Source organism: Phoenix dactylifera, chromosome 9 (assembly GCF_051530095.1).
Source record: "Phoenix dactylifera cultivar Ajwa chromosome 9, Ajwa_hap1_PhDact_Kaust_v1.1, whole genome shotgun sequence".
Classification (NCBI taxonomy): domain Eukaryota; kingdom Viridiplantae; phylum Streptophyta; class Magnoliopsida; order Arecales; family Arecaceae; genus Phoenix; species Phoenix dactylifera.
The window spans coordinates 3,017,199-3,039,097 of record NC_143198.1 but is presented as its reverse complement, the minus strand read 5'-3'; the positions used below and the strand labels follow the sequence as shown (position 1 = coordinate 3,039,097).

At 37.3% G+C, this 21,899-nt stretch overlaps 1 protein-coding gene across 1 annotated transcript; it reads left to right on the top strand.

Annotated features, from left to right (window-relative positions):
• The first annotated feature begins 423 nt into the window (after positions 1-423).
• On the top strand, positions 424-21,629 carry LOC103704448 (uncharacterized). Its single transcript, XM_008787720.6, has 9 exons — positions 424-990; positions 1,235-1,519; positions 4,005-4,193; positions 9,334-9,426; positions 9,550-9,732; positions 9,810-9,912; positions 9,998-10,168; positions 15,478-17,930; positions 21,033-21,629. Exons 2-9 carry the CDS (start codon positions 1,289-1,291, stop codon positions 21,330-21,332), a joined length of 3,723 nt encoding a protein of 1,240 aa, XP_008785942.4. The 5' UTR covers positions 424-990; positions 1,235-1,288; the 3' UTR covers positions 21,333-21,629.
• The last annotated feature ends 270 nt before the right edge of the window (positions 21,630-21,899 follow it).

Sequence of the window (21,899 nt, the reverse complement as noted above, 5' to 3'; positions counted from 1 at the left end):
ATGTGCCATACCTAAATAGACTATCCGGTGCTCCAAGTTGTACATGTTTTTTAAATATAAAAAAGTATTGTGATGATTATGTGAAAACTGTCTTTAAATATAAAATAATAACTTGCATTTTTAAAAAAAGTTTTTGGACTTTTAACAATATACAAAAGAAATAGAAATATCAAAATCCAACGTATTTTGCTGGACTCTGGAGACATCCTCCGTTTCTCATGTTGTTGTAGATAAATAGATAAGTAAATAAATAGATTAATATTTAGAAATTTTAAAATTTAGGCAGACAGCTAAGATTGAACAAATACTCGTATCACCATGACACATTATAATATGGGGTGTGCGGTTGGATAACTCCCAAAGACGAGGGGGAAAATGAAAAATCTGTCACCTATATATTATTTGTCAATAACAACGTACCCTAAACGCTGTGAACCCTTCGTTTCGTTTTGTCTCTCTAGCGCTTCCACAAATCGCTCGTTTATTTCCTCTCTCTTCTCTCCTCCTCCTCGCCCCGTCGATCGCCCCCAAAATCCCGCAACGGCGGAAAAAAGGAAGAATGTTTTCCTCGATTTCTAATCTTGAGATTCTCTCGCGAGCCCCATCGCCGGGAGCTTGAATTCTTGCGCGAGCTCGAGGGTTCTGAGGATCGAGAAGGCGCGCTCTTTCTAGGGTTTTGTACCCTTCTTTCCTGTCTTCTTTAGGGTTTTTTGGTTTCGATCGGTAGTCATTTACGTGTTGCTAGACCGGTTTACTCGAATCCCCGCGGCATTGGGGATATCTCGGTTGTTGCGTCGTTGGGGGTCTCCGTGGTTCGTGGAAACGAGGGCCCGGATCGGGTGCGATCGATTGGATTGAAGGGCTTGGAGAAGAAAGACGAGGTCTTGATCCTTGGTCCCTTGGTCACGGTTTCTTTTTCCTTTTTCCCTTGCTGCACCCCCATTTTCTTGCCCAGTTCCATCTTGTGGCAATCTGTCGAATTTCAAGAAGGTAGGTTCTTTTAGTTAGATTGGTGCATTAGTATTAAGTTTTGGTTCCTGCAACCGACATTAGAAAAATATTGCATTTTTTGGGGATTTATAGCAGTTGGGAGATTCATTGCCCTTGTTAATTTGAGTTTCTGTGGGCTTCATTGAGAAGAAAGGGGAAAAAACCATCTTCGTAGGCTAAGGCTGTTCTTTTTGTGGTTTGAGGGTAAACTAACAATCCTCTTCTTCTTGTTGTTGTTAAAAAGGGAAAGGAGGCATTTCTGAGACGGCATAGATCAGTTACGTTGAAGTAGCCCTGCATGGGCGATCATGGAGATTTGCTGCAGCCAAGTGGCCTGTTGCCTAATGGCCTTTTGCCCAATGAAGTGGCCTGTGTGACCCAAGTCCTTGATGCGGAGAGGTGGTCTAAAGCTGAGGAAAGAACGGCGGAGCTTATTGATTGCATTCAACCCAACAGACCATCTGAGGAGCGCAGGAATGCTGTGGCCAATTACGTTCAGAGGCTTATAACGAAGTGTTTCTCCTGTCAGGTGGGTCTTCTTTTCGAACTTTTTCCTTCAGAAAAATGGCAGTTCTTCAAACCTTGAGACTTTCATTTATTTGTTGTATTTGAAAGCAATAGCTGGGCTTTGCCAATTTCCTTTGTTAACTGCATAATTTATCTGAAGTTAGGCTTTTACTTGTAGGTTAAAATACCTTTTTGCATCCTACTATCTAGTGCAGATGTCTCAGTTGTTTGAAGTAATTTGGTTTTAAATGTAGTCAGGATAATTAAAATTTGATTTTCATATACTAGAAAGACTGGATAACAATGATTAAGAAACCTATTGATCAGAAAAAAGCGCAATCATATTCTGCTATTTATAAATGACATAAAGCTTATCAACGATGGTAAGAAGTAGTGACATGATGTTGGGTTAGTGAAAGGAAGCCTGAGATAATAGAGTTTTGAATCATTTGAATCAAAAGTAAGTGCTTGGAGTCTGATTTTGGTGGGTATATGGTTTGAATTGAGGATGTAATTAGAATTGGGAGGATAAGATATATTCAAACAAACTGCTTTGTTACCATTCTCCTTTTCTCTTGTTGAAGGGAGCAACAAGGTCTCGGTGCTGCATGCTAGTTCCATGCTGGCTTGGCATGACCATGGTTCAAGCCATGTTGTAGTAGTGCTTGATATGCGCTTGCATGCAAAGTTTGCATTGGCAAGTGGCCATGCCATGTGATGGTGTAGGCCTAGCATGGTGCATGCCGAGCTGCACGGGCTCATAAAACCAGCTCTTCGATCCTTGGGTAGCTAAAATAATATATATGGGGAATCTCTTGCCTTTCGTTCTATTTTATAAAAGGTGGAAATGCTGTTGATGACATTTTTAATAACAAAGAAGGCAGTCATCAAAGTGGTGCTGTACTTTTGAATGCCTTGTTATTGTTACATGGGGCTTGAAAATATTAAGATAGTTAAGAAACAAATTGTATCATATGAGCCATACTTTCCTTTATATAACTAAGAAGCAAATTGTGTCATATGAACCATGTTTTCCTCTATTTAATTAAGACTAACTTTCCTATATGTCAGAAAGTTTGCTAGTAAGGAAAGCCAATGAGACTGATGAACATGAGATAATTGGGGTGGTACATTAGGAATGTAGAAAAGCATTGGGGCTGGATGGCCTTGATGTGGAGCAGGTTTCAAGTACAAGCTTAGTGATTGAAATAATAGGGTGAGACTTAAATGAAAATTGATTTGGAATTACTTGAAAGTTTCTGATTTTCAAGTAGCTTTAGATGGGTAATGATGACAAATTGCTATTGTGAAGTTGTAGCAAAATAGTGAGATAGTACTTTTAATTTTTGTTAGTGAATGTTAGATAAATGATCGATTCACATGTGCTAATTTTTTCTTGGTGTATCTGAATTCACATTTTTTTCCTTCCTTTGAAGCCTGGCCTAACCTAATCAAGCTCAGCTTATTTTTGGATCTCTTAGTTGACTAAAAATCTAGGCATTAGAGTCATTTTCTAGGGTCGTTTTGAAGTTAGTATATGGAGGGAGCTAGAGTGACTAGTATTTACTAAAATTTATACGTTGTTAGGGGTAGTGTGCTGGCTGGGCTGTGCTAGAGGTGGTATTTGCTCTGCTTGCCTTGTAGAAAGCTTGGCCTAGCCGACTCTCAGTCTTGTACTTAGCGGTCACATATAGATGTTTCCACTTTTAATGCTTGTAGTTAGAGGTTCACTCACTTGTGGCTTTCATTTGATAAATTATTGTTTGGGCAATCTATCAGGCTATCTTCATAGCTTCTCATAGTAGCATCAGTTTTGCTTCATGTGGTTTCCCCATTGCCATCTTAGCTTGTTTGTGGATCTTTCTTCACAAAAGCACAACACTCTTGTACATCTGCTTATCAAGTTCCTCGAAGTTTCCTAATGTACCACTATAACACTCTTATGCCTTTCATTTGACTATTGCTTTGATGATTCCTGACATGTCCAATCTCTTGCCTTAATTGAGGCCCAACTCTTTGGTCACTTCTTATTTATTATCCTCATACCTTTGTTAACATATCTTATATGCTCAACTATTTCTATTTGTGTTTTCTTAACATATTCTACTACTCGCATGGTGGGTTCTTTTCATGTTGTTATTATCACATACTGAAGGGCCACACAGTTCTTGCTTTTTAATTTTCTTTTTGTAGTTATAATCTGTTTCTTTTCGGTCATTTGTAATATTGATTCTGTTTTTTGACTTATTTCTTAAAAAATTATATAGGTGAATTTAGCTTTTTGGAGAGTAGAGTAGAAATGGAAGGAATGAGTGGTAGATGCCATGATATTCTTGTCTCAAAACCTTATAGTTTTCTTGATTGGTTTCTGTAACTAATTGTATTGATGTACAAATGCCTAATTTCATCATTCATTTCTCTATATTTTTTGATAATATGTTGGATTTAGGTAACATTTTTTTAATACTGTCACATGACTCAATATCTTCTGTCATGATGCTTGTTAGGTTTTCACATTTGGGTCTGTACCTCTCAAGACCTACTTACCTGATGGAGATATTGACTTGACTGCATTTAGTAAGGATGAGAGTTTGAAGGATACATGGGCCAATGAAGTCCGTGAAGTCCTAGAGAATGAAGAGAAGAATGAGAATGCTGAATTTCATGTAAAAGAAGTTCACTACATTCAGGCAGAAGTATGCTTCACTAATCTTATGCATATTTATTTTTCAAGTCTTGAAAACTTCTCTTTGCATAGTGCAATTTATATGTTTGTGGTAGTTGTCTTAAACGTGGTTTGTCTTATTGAATTTATTGGACTAAGTGAATTATGTTGTAAACCATCCCAAAAAGTGTGGTGAAAATGTAATTTATATTCCCCAATATCTTCACTTGCAGAACATGTATCTGGTAACAGGAATGGGAATATAATTATTTGTTAAGTCTGTCATGTATTGATTGATGATAGAGGAACTCCACTTCTTCCTTTTTTTTTAACTGAGAGAGCATCATTGATAATTTCGGTTCATTTTGAAAAACCAAAGAGTGAGATGTGTTAAGGACAATAATTTTTATTTTGGCCAATATTTGGTTAGGCTGGTCAATCAAGAAAGATATTATCATGGGTTATTTAAACACATATGGACTAATTATATCATTATTCAGATTATGCAGATATTTCCTGGAAGGTCTTAGATAATTTAACTTTTTAAGGCCTGAACAAGAAGTGTAACATCAATGGAGATTTAAGGTATTCAAAACCTATGTTTGTAGGTGGTAAAAAAGTCACTTAGACAGTCTACCTGAAGGGGCTGTTTGGTCAAGTTTTATTTAATCATTTTTCTAAAACATTTTTTTGTAAATTTTATCAAAGCAGGTCCTATTAGTGGCCATGCAAATCCCAGTTTTATATATTCGACCGTTTGGCTGTATTATGTTAAAACACTGGTTAGTGAGTACATGAAATTAAATGATGCTGACAGTCAATATTATTGTGGATTTTGTAGGTATAATCACCATGGTGAACCTACATTCAAAGGCACAAAAATTATAGAGTTTAGGAAGGATGGTCAATTAAATCAATATAGCACACTTGTGTAAAATAAAGGCAACCATAAGCCCTTTGCTCAATAAGAGGTAAGAAAAAAAAAGGGAAAAGAGCATTCTAAGGTAATGATCTGTTCCTAGTACTGTAGATGGGCTTGCGACACAAAGGAAGATTCAACTAGGGGAAACATCCTGAACTTGATCCTTTGCAAGATTTCCTAGCAAAGATCTAGTGTAAATTTGTATGCAAATGGTAACAGATATTCAACTAAGTCTCTAAAAGCACAGATGTTCAAAACAAGGACATAGAATATGCTGACTATCAATCAAAACTTGGAGGGTTTGCGTAAGGGTTGTGTTTTAAGTACAACTAATTCATCATGATGGTTGGGTTTGGCAAAGAAAAAGTTTTTAATGCAAGCATAGGGATTATGCTTATGGATTTTGGCTGGAAATTAGCTTAGGCTGCTAAAGGATATCCATAGAGAACGATTGACGGGAGAAAGATGAGGAAGAGGACAAGGGGAGGGAGAAAATGAAATACCTGATTTGGACGTTCTTGATCTTATTGTAGAGGGAGTCCACTTTGTATCCTGGAGGGGGGAGCTGATCTTGCAGGGCTTCTGGTGTCTAGAGGATGGGTGAGATTCTCTAGTTGGAGATATGAGCAGGTGCGGTGGGGAATAAACTAGGGGTTCTGATAAAGATTTTCATAAAACCCAGTTTTTGAGTTTTAAGAAAGACTTTGTAAAATAATAATGTGTTCAATTATTTGATTTAAACATCAGTTTATGTAAAACTCACTTCATATTATGATTTACATAAATCAACGCAATAACCAAACACTCCCAAAGAGTTAATCTTTTCAGTGCCTTAAGAACAGTTGTTTTGCATGGTTTGTGAAGTCTTATGAACAGTGAATTTTCTAGATAATAAGTGTATACATTTCTCCATACAGATTACATATTATGTGTTATGTTGTAGGCTTCAAAGGTCATTTATTTTTCCTTTCTTTTTTCTTTAAGCATGTATTTTCATTTAAGATTTTATTATTGACATCCCATTAAGTTCATTATAAAGGTATAACACACAGATAGCATACTCATGTATACATATATTTACATAGATATATACACATACATACATACATGTAATCATACATATACATACATAGATACATATGCCCCCCCCCCCCCCCCACATATATATGTATGTATGTTTTAGCATATGTGTGTGTGTGTGTGTATAACTGGACTACACACTTTACCTTAAATCCTTGAAAAAGGAGTTAATTATTCAAAATCAATAATGGATCATCCAAATTCAAAGCCTAAATTGTGGAACATGACCTACACTACAAAAAGTGCCAAGAAATAAAAAAATGTGTTTAACATAATTATCAAGTAGAGGTGTCAAAATAGATGATTGATAACACAATACTGTATTTTGCTATGACCTAATTATCAAAACCTAGTGAATTTAAGTTTACTCATATTCTAAGATATGTAGATCATGATCCATGAAGTGGATTTTTGATTTTTATGTCTTGTCATGTATTTCACCACACAACTGCAATTGATATTGCTTATTTTCTATGAACTTGATACATTGGTGAGAGATACTAAAATATATGAATTTTTATTTCTAGGCATTTTCATAGTATAGATCATGGTCAAGGGTTTGGATGTTCAATTTATATGCCCTATCAATTTTAAAATTGTTAACTCCTTTTACAAGGAATTAATGAAAAATGTATGGTCAAACTCATATGTATGTGTCATATCATGTATTGTAGTACACTAGTGCAATTGCTGCCATTAATTTTTGTACCCACTTGATACATAGATTAGAGACCACCAAACTATGTGAAATTTAGATTCTAGGCATTTTTTGCTATGTAGAATATTGCTAGCGGTATGAATCTTCAATGAATTCCAGTACTGGCAATGAAGGTCAACATGATAACAGCAGCTTGAGATATGAAGCGAGATTGCTTCAATTAAGGGAAGCATACAGAGGTTTTAACAAGAATTTTGTCACTTTTAAATCAATGATCAGATCTGCAATTTTGTAGCTTTTTAGATGCGAGATGAATCTATCATAAATGGAGGTTATCATTATGGTGATTAAGCTTTTAAACTGGCTGGTGGTAAGAGGGATGATGGATGCATCGATGACTTTGAGAACAACAAAAAGTTCATGGAGATAAATTCATAGTTATGCAGGTGATCTCTTGAGATTGAGTTAGTGAGATTGGCAAGTAATAATTGCATGCTAATGAGTCAAGCAAGCTTGTGAGTGAGGCTTGCAAAGTGAGCCATTAACAAAGTGGATTGGCCAACAAGATGATTGAAGCTGAAAACTTGAAGGTGCTAGAAGGACATTTTGATGGGGCTAGAGATTGGAGTATGATGTAGTCGACTTTGGAAGAAAGTACATATATCAGGTGTATGGAATATATTCTTGAGGTGAAAAACCAAAAACTAGGATTAGGTACACAATAGGATGGAAAAAGTAAGTGGGCTTATTAGGTGTCCATGCATGTACGAGCTTGAAGTATATACTACCTTGATGGATCATATAGTTTAATAATAGATGTTAGCATCTATTTCATTATAAAATACTTAGTAGATGTATTTGTCTCTTGGTGGGGGGGATTCAATTCTTAAGTTAATTTTGCTGTTTACACTTAGATACATCTGTCTATATGATTGATTGTGAGGGCTAAGATGAACTATCTTTTCATCCCATTTTATACTTAGGTATGTAAAGAATGTTCCTAAAGAAGGGCACAGTGCATATAACTACAATTCTTTTTCAAGTTGTGAATGAAAGTTTTCAATTTTAGAAAATTCAGCCTAACTCGCATTTTTGATATCTTGTGCATATGCCCTTGCAATTTGGGAATCATCATTTGTATTATTTCTAATCTAATATTTATCTTTAAATATTAATATTTAGTATTCATAACCAAGGTTTAGGTATCAAGCCCAGTACCAGTATTTTACTAGTGCCAGGATAGTACCATCCCGACTCTTGTGACAGTCCAATGTTTTGGTATTATATTGTGAAGTAATTATTTTTGTTTTCCCCTTTTTTAATTTTTTTATCTTAAATGAAGTTTTAGTGAATATCAATATATTTGGCATGATTTCCTCTATATTTTTTATTCATTGGCCAAATCAGTGCTGAAAAAAGGGAAGTTGTGATTTATCAGATGTGCAAGGTTGTTTTGGCATCAAGGAAACCAGATTGTAGCGAAGGGAGGCCAAACCTGCCCCCTTTCCCTTCTTTCTCCTCCCGCTTCTGCTCTTTTTCTTTCTTTTACGCTTTCCGCCTCTCTTTCTCTGCTTGCAGATTCCATCCTCCTGACTGAAAGAATGAGAAAAGAGGGCGTGCCCCTCCCCCCTGACCCTCTCCAAAAAAGTTTCTTTCTCGCTTTTTTGAAAACTAGGCAATTCTGTCAGGTGGTCGCCTCAGTTTGCCAATCCTGACCATTTTAACTGGGACAGGCAGAACATCCTAGCCCATGAAGGGACCAATATCCTGCAGGCATCCCAGGTGCCAGTTTCTGGCAGGAATGGTGCACCACTGGCGGTACCGACCCAACCTGCCAGTACTATAGTCGTTCATTGGTTTTATTAAAATTAGTAATTGGGAGCTGGATCATATCTATGTTTTTCTTGCTGATGGAGCTTTTCTGTCATTTATTGTGATGTTGCTATAAAGCAGACAATGCTGTGCCTGAACATCATAAGGTGACAGGTAGAAATGATGACATTATATGAAGCTATGCCTCTGCATCATTTAAAAGATGATTTTTAATCTCTAGTCCTCAATTAAGAGGCTGAGATCCCAGATGTTTTTTGTGCCTTTTGGTACTTTTATATTCTTTCTATAATGATTTTTTTTTAGGTTCTGTTGAGTACCATGCATAGTTTCTGCATCTTTTTTGACCTAGCATAAGAATACTATGTATCTATACTTTTGGCACTTATTTTTTTAGTTACTGTCTATATTATCTGGTTATATGTTTGTAAACATATTTATGAAGCCCTTTGAATGCAGTTCTCTTTCTTCATCATATTTGAATTTGGTCATGTCTTTAATCTGCATTAAAGTTCAGATTCAGCTGATGCCAGTAGCTGGGATAAAGCCTGCTTGCCTTTTTTTTTTTTAAGGTTTTCAGGACAGTTCTTCTAGCTTTTTATGTTTGTGGCATTATGATGTTTCATTATGCCCACCTTTCACACATGTAGATTTGACCCCCAATTTTATCCATTTTTTCAGGTAAAGATTATAAAGTGTCTTGTAGAAGATATTGTGGTCGATATATCATTTAATCAGCTTGGTGGATTATGTACACTTTGTTTCCTTGAGCAGGTGAGTTGCTGGTGCCTTAAGCATAGCTCATACTTATGTTTCGAAAAAAAGTGAAAAATGATGTTTGTAAAGCCTTTCGAGCATTTATAAAACCTTTTGCTAATTAATATCCAATTTCTGCAGATTGATCATATCATAAATCATGATCACTTATTCAAACGGAGTATTATACTGATCAAGGCTTGGTGTTACTATGAGAGCCGTATATTGGGTGCTCATCATGGCCTCATTTCTACATATGCTTTGGAAACTTTGGTTCTATATATATTTCATGTGTTCAATAATTCATTTGCTGGACCGCTTGAGGTAATTTCTTTTATTTTGTTTATTCCTTTTTGTTATTAAATTTTGAATATAACAATATTTATTATTGTCAATCATAGGTCCTATATCGTTTTTTGGAGTTTTTCAGCAACTTTGATTGGGATAACTTTTGTGTTAGCCTTTGGGGTCCTGTACCTATTAGTTCACTTCCAGATATGGCTGGTGAGTTCATCCTTGCATTTTTTTTATAATGGGAGAAAAATATGAAATGCCACCTCCTATTTCTCACCTTTGAAATATCATTCAGCGGAACCTCCTCGAAAGGATAGCGGTGAATTGTTGCTCAGCAAGGTCTTTCTTGATATGTGTAGTACGGTATTTGCTGTTATGCCAGTTGGTCAGCCTTTTGTTTCGAAGCATTTCAATGTTATCGATCCTTTACGTATAAACAACAACCTTGGACGCAGTGTTAGTAAAGGTATTGTGCACTTATATTGGCTCTGCTATTTTCTGTCTTTTGTGGTAGGATCGGCCGAAACTGCTTAATTGATGGTGCTTTTTTGAAAATCATTTCGAGCATATTTATCTGTTTATCTTGCAAGTGAAGGTTATATTGTTGTTTGCTTCACAATCTAAACCAGGACTTCAAGAGGATCTACTTTCTATGCTGTTTAGATGAAAGTATGTTTGTTTTAGGCTTGAGAAAGGGGCCGCAGGGCAGGGTGTTTAAGTTCTTGAGCAAATGGATCTGATTTTGGCTTTCTCTGTTCACGACTCCGGTTATATTGAATCAGCCCTTTGGCTTTAGCTGGGCACCTTGGCACTAGGATGTGAAGCTGTGAACAAATAGTCTCTTGTCCCTTGTTTTCTTAAACAAGAGAACCACATGAGCAGCTTAATACACTTGCCTGTATGTGTGTGTGTGTGTGAGAGAGAGAGAGAGAGAGAGAGAGAGAGAGAGAGAGAGAGAGAGAGTTTTGAAACTGTTGACCTTTTCTTGTTCTAATTGTCTGAAGCAAGTTTTTTAGTTAAATTATATTTCCAGGAACAAATCTTTTCAGAATATCAATATCCTTCTAATATTTTGGACAGTTTCTGAGCATCTTTTTTTTTTATATATTCGAAGGTTTTATCATTTCCCTTAAGTTTAAACCTGCATCCTTTAAGGCAATAATTTTTTTTCTTCATGTTTCTTTGTGTTCATGGATTTTTACACCAACAAGAATCCCCTTAACCTTTTAAATCATTTCTTCTTGAACAAAGAAACTTTGGACCTATGGTTTTTGTTTATCTTGCTGCTAACAAATCAAGAATTTTACGTTTTGCATAGCCTTAGCTACATCAATTGCCCAATATGGATTTAGAGTTCAAGCATAAATTAATTTTTCCCTATTATCTTTTTTATCATAATATCTTGCTTACACCATAGGTCCTTACAATGATGTAATGCAAACTCCTTTGTGCTTTCATATTTCATTTTCACTCATTTCATGGAGATTAACTACTGGTGATGTGCAGTGTAAAGCTGCGTGAGTTGACCTACTTGTTTTTTAAATGAACTGTTTTTTCCTAGTTGAGCCAGCAACTTCCAAACAACACCATTCATGCAGTAGGAAAATCTCAGCTAAAAGTTTTCTAGGAGTAATATTGAGATCACTTGCAGTAGGAAAATTCATGTTCTGATCTTTCTTTCTTTTATTACTATCAACTTGTTAATCTTTTTCTTATATGACCATAAAAATAGCATTTGAATGGTTTTTATAGATCTTATCACCCTAACACTCCATGGAATTAAATATTGAACAATAAAATGACCAACCAATTTTTAGATGGTGAATTTTTCAACAGTAAATAAGCTGCAAAAACGTAGGATTACCTTACTATATCTAAGAATGCTTGGTTTGGTTTGAGTAGAAAGAGTATGTTAGAGGAAGATTGGAGTTTTGCAGTTGATAAAATGATAGAGACTTACTAAGATGCTATGATCAAGTGCCACATTGATTAGGAGAGGCTCTGAACAAGGTGTGTTAGGCTTTCTATTATTTGGAACGGTCAAAAGAACGGGAACCTGGGAGGACCTAAATGTTACTTCTTGGAAATTATTAATGTAAAGCATTTTGTGATTGATTGAGACTGGTTAATTATAGTAATCAAACGTACATCACACCTTGGTATATTTGAACATAATCATATGTTGGATGCCAACTAAGTGTCTTATTTGGTATATGCCCTGCAATTTGTATCATCAAGCAAATTTTAAATAAATATTGCACTATAATTTTAAGGAAACATATCTCTTTGTGTTTTCCCCTTTTGATATATGCTTTCATTCACAGTGTTTTTTTCCCCCAAATAATCCCCGATGTATTGGTAATGAACTCAAAATATGTTTCCATTTCCCTTTATATTGAGAGTATGTGAGCTATGCACCTTTTTGATAACAGTTATTTAACAATATAGTGATTGTTGCTGGTCGTGCTGCTTTTCATTGAAGAGTTTGCCATATGGTAGGAATGAATCATTGCTTAGTACATGTGATGGGATTCAAGATTTTCTTACTGGGTGCTTAAACCTAATCCTGCAGTTGCTGCATCATGCTAAAATTAAAAACTAGTTGCTGGAATTTTTCTTTAAGGATGAAGGGGAAAAACAGAAATTTGATTTTGCTTTTCTCTATCTGGAGTCAAATTAAGATTGCCTTGCATCATGTCATTTTGGAATATAATTATGGGTTAATAACCTAAAAGGCATACACTTTAGTATGATTATGAGCAAATTTTAGATCAAGTATAACAATGTATCATTGACTTAGTCAAGTTGCATAATATTAACCTTAGAATTTCTTGAGCAGTTAGTTTACATTTTTGAATGTGATTGGATTGCATAATAAAGTCGATGGCACTATTTTATGCAATAAAATGCAGGCAGTGTGAGAAAATTTGCTTATAATACTGTTAAAGATGTTCTAAGTTATCGACAAATGCAGTTAACTAAAAATTATGATGCATTGTAATGATTAGATTTAGGACTCAGTTTTTGTAAGTACAATTTTTTTAACTTTTAAGGTCTCCAGCATATCAGTTGAAGTGTTGCTGATACAGGGGTAGGTGTATAGGAGTTGATTGGGATTAGGATAAGTGACAGTGGACCTGAAAATATAGGATGAAGTTTCAATTAGGAGAATAATAAATGTTTCAGTTGATGACTGCTGATAGACCATTAGATGACTATTCTGAGAATTATTGAAGTGCAGGAAGGATCAGGTTGTAGATCTAGTTTTTAGGATGTGTTAGGTTGATTGAAATAGTTAAGATTAAGGGACTAGCTTGTAAATATGAAGTCAATTTTGGAATAAGAGTTCCGTGAAGTTCTTTTTGGTCTCTGTTGATGTCTAGAGGGGCCTTATACCATGCTGCAGGGCCCAAAAAATGGAATTCTCTACATATAAAACCTCAGTAATGGGAAACTGGTTACTTTTGATGGGTCGTTAAATATATCTTGAAATAAAAGGCTTCTATATATTCCCCGTCAAAAATTATCTTTCTGGTTGTGTAGAAATAATTTGCAGAACCTTACATATGGTAAAAAAGTGTGATTTTTGTTGCAGCTCCTATATGATTTCCTCTCAGTGCTCTTCTGTTTCAGCATAGATTTTCCCATGGTAATGTAGGTGGTCTAATAGTTCTTTGGGTGTGTTGACTACTTGTACAACCAGATTCAGAGATAAAATCTTTGGTGATATATCCACTTTTTTTCTAAAACTATAGTACTCTAGTATGGCATGATTTTCTAGATTCTCAAACGCGTTGACTTTTCATTTCAAGATTTTTTAAGAAGTAGCAGATAATGCTTCTTTGAAATGCTAAGAAGTGAATGATCATTTTTAACAATTATTAGATATTCTATTAGTTAATAGGGTGCAAAAAATGAGAAAGATACTTGATTACCTAATCTTTGACTTTAAAACACTATGAAGGGCTCTGCTTGCTTGTTTTCCAACAGTCCCAAATGTGACTTGGCCTGATTTGATGTGTTTACATTTCACGAACTGTTTCTCATGTCCAGCTTGATATTCCAAATCCTTCGTGTTCCAACCTTTATCTACATAGGCCTAGAGGAATCTTTTACCTGTCTATATGCTGTGAGAAGAACCATGAACGATTCAAATGAAATCAAAAAAAAAATGAACTACTCAACAAACTAGTACACTTTGTATGACTGACAGTTAGGCCCCATCTATATGGTCTTTCATATAGTCTACAATACTAGCAACATATAAAAAGGGGAACCACAGCATCTTTAACAAGGCAGTTGTTTTTTCTTTTTAATTTATTGGTGCTAAGACTCAAGCTGTATGACCCACATGCTGTCATGCGAACCATTCTAATTGAACCAAGAAAAAATCTCAACAACTCACTTGGAGAAGTACACATGTATTTGCACAATAAACATTTTTACACATGCATTCTATCGAGTGTGGAGTGCATTCATGAGCTCTCTGTTTGCAGCTTCTATATTCTCAATATAATGTTGTCATTTACATTACTTACACTCGGATTCTTCTCTAATCAAGGTACGCCATACCATATCGAACCGAGCGGTACGGAGTGTGCCGAATCGAGCGGTACAGAGCGTGCCGTATTGTATAGGTTCAGTATCGGTATGCAGTGCAAGGGGCGTACACCGAACCAGCCTCCATACTGGGCATACTGACACAATAATAGGGTGATACCAGTATGGGCCCCGGTATCGAGATGGCGTACCTTGTCTCTAATACTCATGAAAATTCAATGATGAAATTTTTGCTCAAGTCATCTATAAGTTCAAAGGCTTCTTTGATATATGTTTCTATGTTGTAACTTTAATTTGTGCTGTTGAAGCTTATCAATAACCTATCAAACATTGCCTCAACCAAGGTATGCTGGACCGGTACCGGTCGCCTACCGGACCGGTTCGAGACCGGTTTGTATCGGAGCCGGTCCGGTGCGAACCGGTCTTTGTTCACGGACGCGAAATTTTTTTTTTTTTTGGGTTCGTGGATGCGCCAGAGCTGGCCACAGTGCCACTCTGTGGCATTTATGGCCCGCGCGGGGCAGCGTGCTCGCACGTTGTCCGTGCGGGGTGGGGGAATCGCTCGCAGGGCGATTCCCAGTGCGGGGAATAGCGCCTGTACGGGGCGCTCTGCCCCAAGGTATAAAGAGCCACGCGCTCTCACACCATAGTGCGTGCGTGCTGTGGTTTAAAATCCACAACACGCGCTGTGGTTTAAAAAAAATGGTACCGGTGCAAACTAGCCGGTACGAGACCGGTATGCAGCCGGTACGCATGCGTACCGGTCGGTACCATTCCGAAAATAACTGGAACTGGTATCCGGACAGCTGGAACTGGTATCCACGCTATCGGGGTACCGGTTCCAGGCCGGACCGGTCCGTACCGGGCTGAACCGGCCGGTACGGACCGGTTCGGCAGACCATGGTACTCTCAACTATTTGGATTAGTTGATATATGATGACTTAAAAATAATTTTTATTTTCACAAAGCATTTTTTAACCCTGTAAATATTACATTATTGCATGCATATACAAAGATACACAACCATTTTGCTGATTTCTTTTTTGAGGCTCAGACAATCTGACACCTGGTACTGGTGTTCAAGACAATCAGTTTGTAAACCCCTTTTCTCCATGGTCGGTGATGTCATTTTTTTAAAAAAGGTTTTTTTCCCTTCATCATTCTATATCACTATACTTTTTCAGCACTCAACTTATTTTGTTTTACTCTCTGCAGGCAATTTTTTTAGGATACGCAGTGCCTTTGCGTTTGGGGCCAAAAAGCTGGCAAGGTTACTAGAGTGTCCAAAAGAGGACCTGATTGCCGAAGTAAATCAGTTCTTCATGAACACATGGGAGAGACATGGCAGTGGCAATCGACCTGATGCTCCTTCCCCAAATTCGCGGCACTCGCGACCTTTAAGAACTGTTCCATATGAAGAATCCAACAGTTCCAGAATCACTTCAAGCACCAAGAAAAAGAATGAAAAGGTTGTTTTGCCCGCTACACATGATTGTCAGACTGATGGTGCTCTTCCTTTTTATGACAACTTTTCTCAGATTCAAAAGACCATTAACCAACACTCTCAGAATGTACATAGGACAAGTATGACATCTGCAATTTTGCGTACACAGAGCCAGAAAAGTTATGGAATGCAGAATAGTTCTAGGGTTTCCGATCACATTGAAAAGAATAATGGTTCCAGAGAATTTGTTCCAGCTGAAAAGAGTCAGAAACCTTTGAAGCCTGATCACTATGTGAATTATCCGGGGGGACCAGGCAGGTTTCATTTTGCGAGGACACACTCGAGTCCCGAGCTGACTGACACATCTTCTGAAGTTTTGTCTCGAGGGAGCCGTAACAAAGTTCCTGAAACAGGCAATAACTTGATTGCCACAGCAAGGTTAGATCATGGCAGTAGAAGAAGGTACTCGGGTTTTGATGTTTCAAGGAGTCGATATGCAAAATCTTTTGGTGACCCGTCATCTTCAAGGCACTGTTCGTCCCAGCAAAGTCTTGAAGCTGCTGATTCAAATAATGTTTCAAACACTTATCAAGATGATGTTGGCTTCGCAAACATTGTGGAAGAACATTCATCTGTGTCTGAGGCCTTGGAGATGCACCAGGAAGAGCAGGATTTGGTTAATATGATGGCATCTTCCACTGTACATAATTCAATTGGGCAGGTTCAAATGCCAATTCATTTTAGTTCTCCTCATCAACCTTTTCCGTTACCTTCCTCTCTTATAGCTTCAATGGGTTATAGTCAGAGAAATTTGGCAGGTTCTGTTCCCACTAGTTTTCCTGTGATTGAGTCTCCACGGTCATCTGATATGCCGTTTCGTCAAGGCTTTGTTTCCTCACCTTTGTCGCCTTATTTCCTAACCGCCGGCTTCAATTTGAACTCAGAATACACGGTTGACCCTAGTAATGAGAGTTGTGGCATGACAGAAATGAACCCAGAGGAAAGTGGTGGCTATTTGCATGAAGATGATCCTCGATCTGATCAGGGGTTTGACCCCAGAAATGGAGATTTCCAGGTGCCTCATTCAGATGACAATCAGCAGGAAATTCTAGGGGGATTTAACTATGTTTCTTCATCACAAACCAGTAATTCTGGTCCTTTTATACCAGGACACCACAAATTTGCTAGAGAAAATAGTGTAGTAAGTGAAGAACACACTGGTGCTTTCCAGAATCAAACTGGTACAGGCAATGATACTTACTCTAGTGACAGGAATGGATATATGACGTACATTCCTGCCTCACAGGCTAGTCCTCCCAGGAGCAAATCAGCCTCTGAAAGTTCATCCGATGGATCTGCAAAAACCTCCAGGTCATCTAGGGATAAACGAGGAAGAAGAACCGCCTCTCCTGCAGTTCTGACATCATTGTACAGGGAATCAAAGAGCGAGTGGCAGCTGGAGGGCTCATCTAATCATTCTTCAGCATTGGTAGATGATGAGGCTTCACCACATGCTAGACCCCATCAGTTATCTGGATATGAACCAGCAAAAATAAGTGGATCAGAATCTGTGATTCCTGTTGCACCAATGATTGTCAATGGCTCAGGACAGAGGGTTATGGATAACTCTGGGGTCATGCCATTTGCATTTTATCCTACTGGTCCACCAGTTCCATTTTTAGCCATGTTTCCAGTATGTAATATGCCACCTGCGACAGGCAGTTCTGATGGATTAATTAACCAATTTGACAGGGATGAAAGACTGGATCATGGTCGTATAAATCCATGTGATCAGAATCATGATTCAGCAGAAAACCTTGATCAGTCCGAGTCTCAAGTGAGCTCGAGTGCTTTCAGAAGTGCTGATCCTGAGCCCCCTGAGGAGCATAAGTCTGATATTCTCAATGGTGACATTCTTAGCCATTGGCAAAATCTGCAATATGGGCGGTCATGCCAGAACACTCGTTACCACGAGCCTTTTATGCACCAATCTCCTGTTATGGTACCACCAATATACCTGCAAGGTCATTTTCCATGGGATGGTCCTGGTAGACCACTGACAGCCAATGCAAACATCTTAACACAGATTATGAGTTATGGCCCCTGCCTAGTTCCCGTTACACCTATGCAGCCAGGTCCTCATAGGACTTCCGATGTTTTCCAGCATTTTGGGGATGAAGTCCCTAGTTACCGTGGTGGTACTGGAACCTATCTGCCAAATCCTGTAAGTATATATCTCAAGATCTATATTGCTTGTTAATTGATAAAGGCATAATTATGCCTGTTTGTGGTGTCATTATCTGACTGAAGGACAGAAAGCGGATTCCCCTTCCACCCAGAGAGAGAGAGAGGGGGGGAGAGATTGGGTTCTTTTCATCTTGAAATTGAGGCTATGAAGTCAGTCAAGAAACAAGTCATGAGCAAGGACTCTTTTGACTAGAATAAGTGGCCTGACGATGCTTCTTCCTTCTCGCTCTCTCTCTCAACTTTTTATCTTTATTAAGAATGCTGGAGGTTTAAGCACCTCAAGTAACCAAATTCAATTCTGCTTCATTTTTTTAATTTATGTTACCTAATGGGACTCCTATCAACATGGGAAAGGGGCCATATAGGACCATATATAAGCCAGTCATTTCCTCTTTTAATCCAAGAGGGGTTATTTCCTTCTTTTTTTAAGAACTCATTTGAAGTTGGAAAGTAAGAGATTCTTCTCTGTATGACTATGCAAATGGTACAATTTCTTTGACTCTGCTTGGTGGAGCTGCCAGTTATCTTCTTCAACAACCCCATTATTTGTTATAACAATTTTTCCTTTTGGCATATTATAATCTTGTCTCACTGTGCTATTGCATTGTTTTGCTTAGGAGAGTCCATTTAGATGCATAGTTTGAATTTATTTTGATGATTTATAATTATGCAGTGTGTTTTTTAGTGTTTTTGTATTTCTCAAATATGTTATAATTATCTATTGGCTTATATGTAGCAAAAACAAAGACAACTATCAGATTTGTCGAGATCTGCTTTGTAGGATTTGTGGTCTTTGTTGTATAAAATCAGAATTCCATATATAGAAGAATATTGCAAGAGTTGTTTTTCATATACACGTCAATACATGTCCAACAATAGTACTTTAGGCAGATAGGACAATTTAGGTTTCATCTATGGAAACATGAAGATCTTTTTGTTCTTTCCACTATCAGCAATTGTCATGTTTTTGGCCTTGGGGATGTTTTTTTCTGCTTATTAGCCTGCTTTTCTAATAGAACCTGGAATTGTAGTATCCATTTTTAACCTCTGACTAGTTATGATGCACGAGCTAATGCACATGTACCTAATAAAAGTACTTATTCATAAATAAAAGAAGGTATTTTTTTTACATATATAACATAGATTTTAAAGATTTTTTTTGTAAATGATTTGTAAAAGTGGTTTTAACTTTTTAGTCTCTAGATTCTCTACCCAACACCAACAGACGAAACCCTTCTCTTCTCTCCTAACTGCTCTATCTCTTCTGATTCCCTCTCCCCAGCGCTGCTAAAACCCAAGATTGACACCAAGATGGGAGCTGAGACCCATCGTAAGTCATGAAGGGAATTGTGGGCCAAACACACAAATTGGAACCATCAAAGATGTAAGATAATCCATCTCTTGTAGTTCTAATCAGTGCCCCTTCATTGCATCTTTCAACAGATTAGAACAAGCAAGAGGCTTGAGTCAGCCATTTCATTAAAATCAGATCGTTAGCATGCTTGAAAACTGTTTTATTAACCATCGGGAAGCTTCAGTGATAAAACTTTTTGACATTGCTGAACTCTGAGGTGTGCAAGTGGGAAACTCCTATTATTCTGTATATTAAAAAAAAGTCTCACTCTAGTTGAATCTGGTGGGCCTAGAAAAGAGTTTTGAATCAGATAAGACAGTCTTGAATCGGATTAAGATGCGTTTGCACAAGTTGGGAAAATTAGACTAGTGAGAAAGAGTTTTGGTATGAAAGAAACAAACTGATGTTTCCTTATATTGGTTTTGAGGGAATAATCATGGGTAAACCTTGGAATATTTTAAGGATATTTTGGGAGAAAAGATATAATCAAGAATATTATAAGGATATTTTGAGAAAAATATTTTAGTTACTATAAGCTTTTTATATAATATATTGCCAACAAACAGATACACTCTTGATCATATCAGTCGAGATTACAATTCCATCAATCCATTTTTTTTAGGTGATCTATCGGTTGCATGTTATAATTATCGGGAAAACTTAGATATTATAAGGGTATTTTGGGAGAAAAGATATAACTGAAAATATTATAGGGATATTTCGGGAGAGGGATATTCTGAGAGTATAAAAGTTTTCACATAAGATGTTGCCATACTTAGTTTTTAGGATACAGGAGGATGTTGTCTGTACCAGTAGGCTGATAATCAATCATATCTGTTGCAATGCTATAGGTGGAGAGTGGATATCATGTTATGAATTCCTTTTATATGCTTTGTTCACTCTCTGCCCATGTTACTTTTTGGGTTTCGGGGCATGACCTTGATATTTGGTTTGCGCTTTCTAAATGGCAAAACTTCATCAAGCTTGTCTTCTTTAGCCTTTGAAATCTTAGCACGAAACATACTTCTCGTTGGATCCGTGGCTATTTGTATGTCGTCTACACAGAAGATGGAGACAGATATAAGTCTCATCTTAAATTTTCTGTTTTCACGGTGATATCATGTCCAATGATTCTCATGAAAAGATCAGGTGCAAAATTTCATCTCTGACTGCTTATCTTTTCTCATTGTGATTTAATATTTTGGAGAACCATTATGCAGACAGATGAGCCTAAAGTCTATCATAACTTGATATGTCTGTGTATGTACATTCTTAAAGATGGTGATTTTGTAATTACTTATGGTTTCAGAAATATTTTACTTGATCAGTTAGTAACATATTCCTCTCAAAATGCACTGTCGATCATGCTAGCACAGTAGCAGTTCCACTATTGTTGTTTAATTTTTGAAGGAATAAAACTCAAGTCATGGATGTGCTGTCTCTTTTGCCTGGCCAGAATTTTCTTGAACTTGATTTTCAGCCAAAGGCTCCACTCTTCTGGATCTCCACCTATAGTTTTCTTCTCTAAAAAAAATCTGTCATCCGTGCACAATACCATGCAGATCTTCTTTGTATAATTCCAATTTCATATGATTCTTTGATCATCTATTAAGAAACTAGAAATGTTGCTGTTATTGTATACTAGAAACATGAATATTCGGCTGTAAACAATAATGTCATCCCTAGCTGAGACTTGTAACTGATTTTGCTTTTCCCCTTCTCCAGAAAGTTTCATTCAGAGATCGACAGTCAAGTACAAGAAACCACAGAGGGAATTACAACTATGACCGGAATGACAGTGCTGACAGAGAAGGCAGCTGGATCTATGCAAAATCACGAGCTGCCAATCGCAGCCGTGGTCGCACCCAAGCTGAGAAGCTCAGCTTACGGCCTGACCAATTGTCTACAACTGACAACCGAATTGACAGACCATTGGATCCACACAGGCATGAGCCACTTGCGTCGAACCAAGCCCAGAACAGATCTTTTGGGCTTGCAAACTCCTCACATAACTCACCAAATTAGGCATATGGCATGTACCCAGTGCCCACAGTGAACTAAAATGGCGTGAGTCCAGTTAATCCTGCAGTTTCACCTGTTGTGATGCTGTATTCATAATGAGCAAGTCATTGGGTATGGTTCACATGCTGAATCCCTTGAGTTTGGCTCTCTTGGTCCAGTCCATCTATCTGGTATGAACGAAGTATCATCATCTGATGATGTAAACCCAGTTAGGGAGTCATACGATCAGAGGCATGGCACGTATAAGGGAAGTTCTTCACGTTCTTTTCCAGATCATCCCTCTTCACCCCAGCTCCAGAGGTAGTTTCGGTTCTCATCACTTACTCATTTTTGCCATGTATTTTATTTGTTTGTAATCTATTTGGAAACAATTGTAAAATACTGTTGCAAAATGCAAATAGGGATATCTCTATTAACAACAGATTCAACTAAAATGTCAAACATTGTTCATCCTGTAATGATTGATGAATGTGGACAGTTCACAAGTACACTGGAATTGGATGGCTGGTTAAAGCATGTTATACTTGCTTCATATAAGTTATCCTATCAAACACAATGCATGGTCAGAAC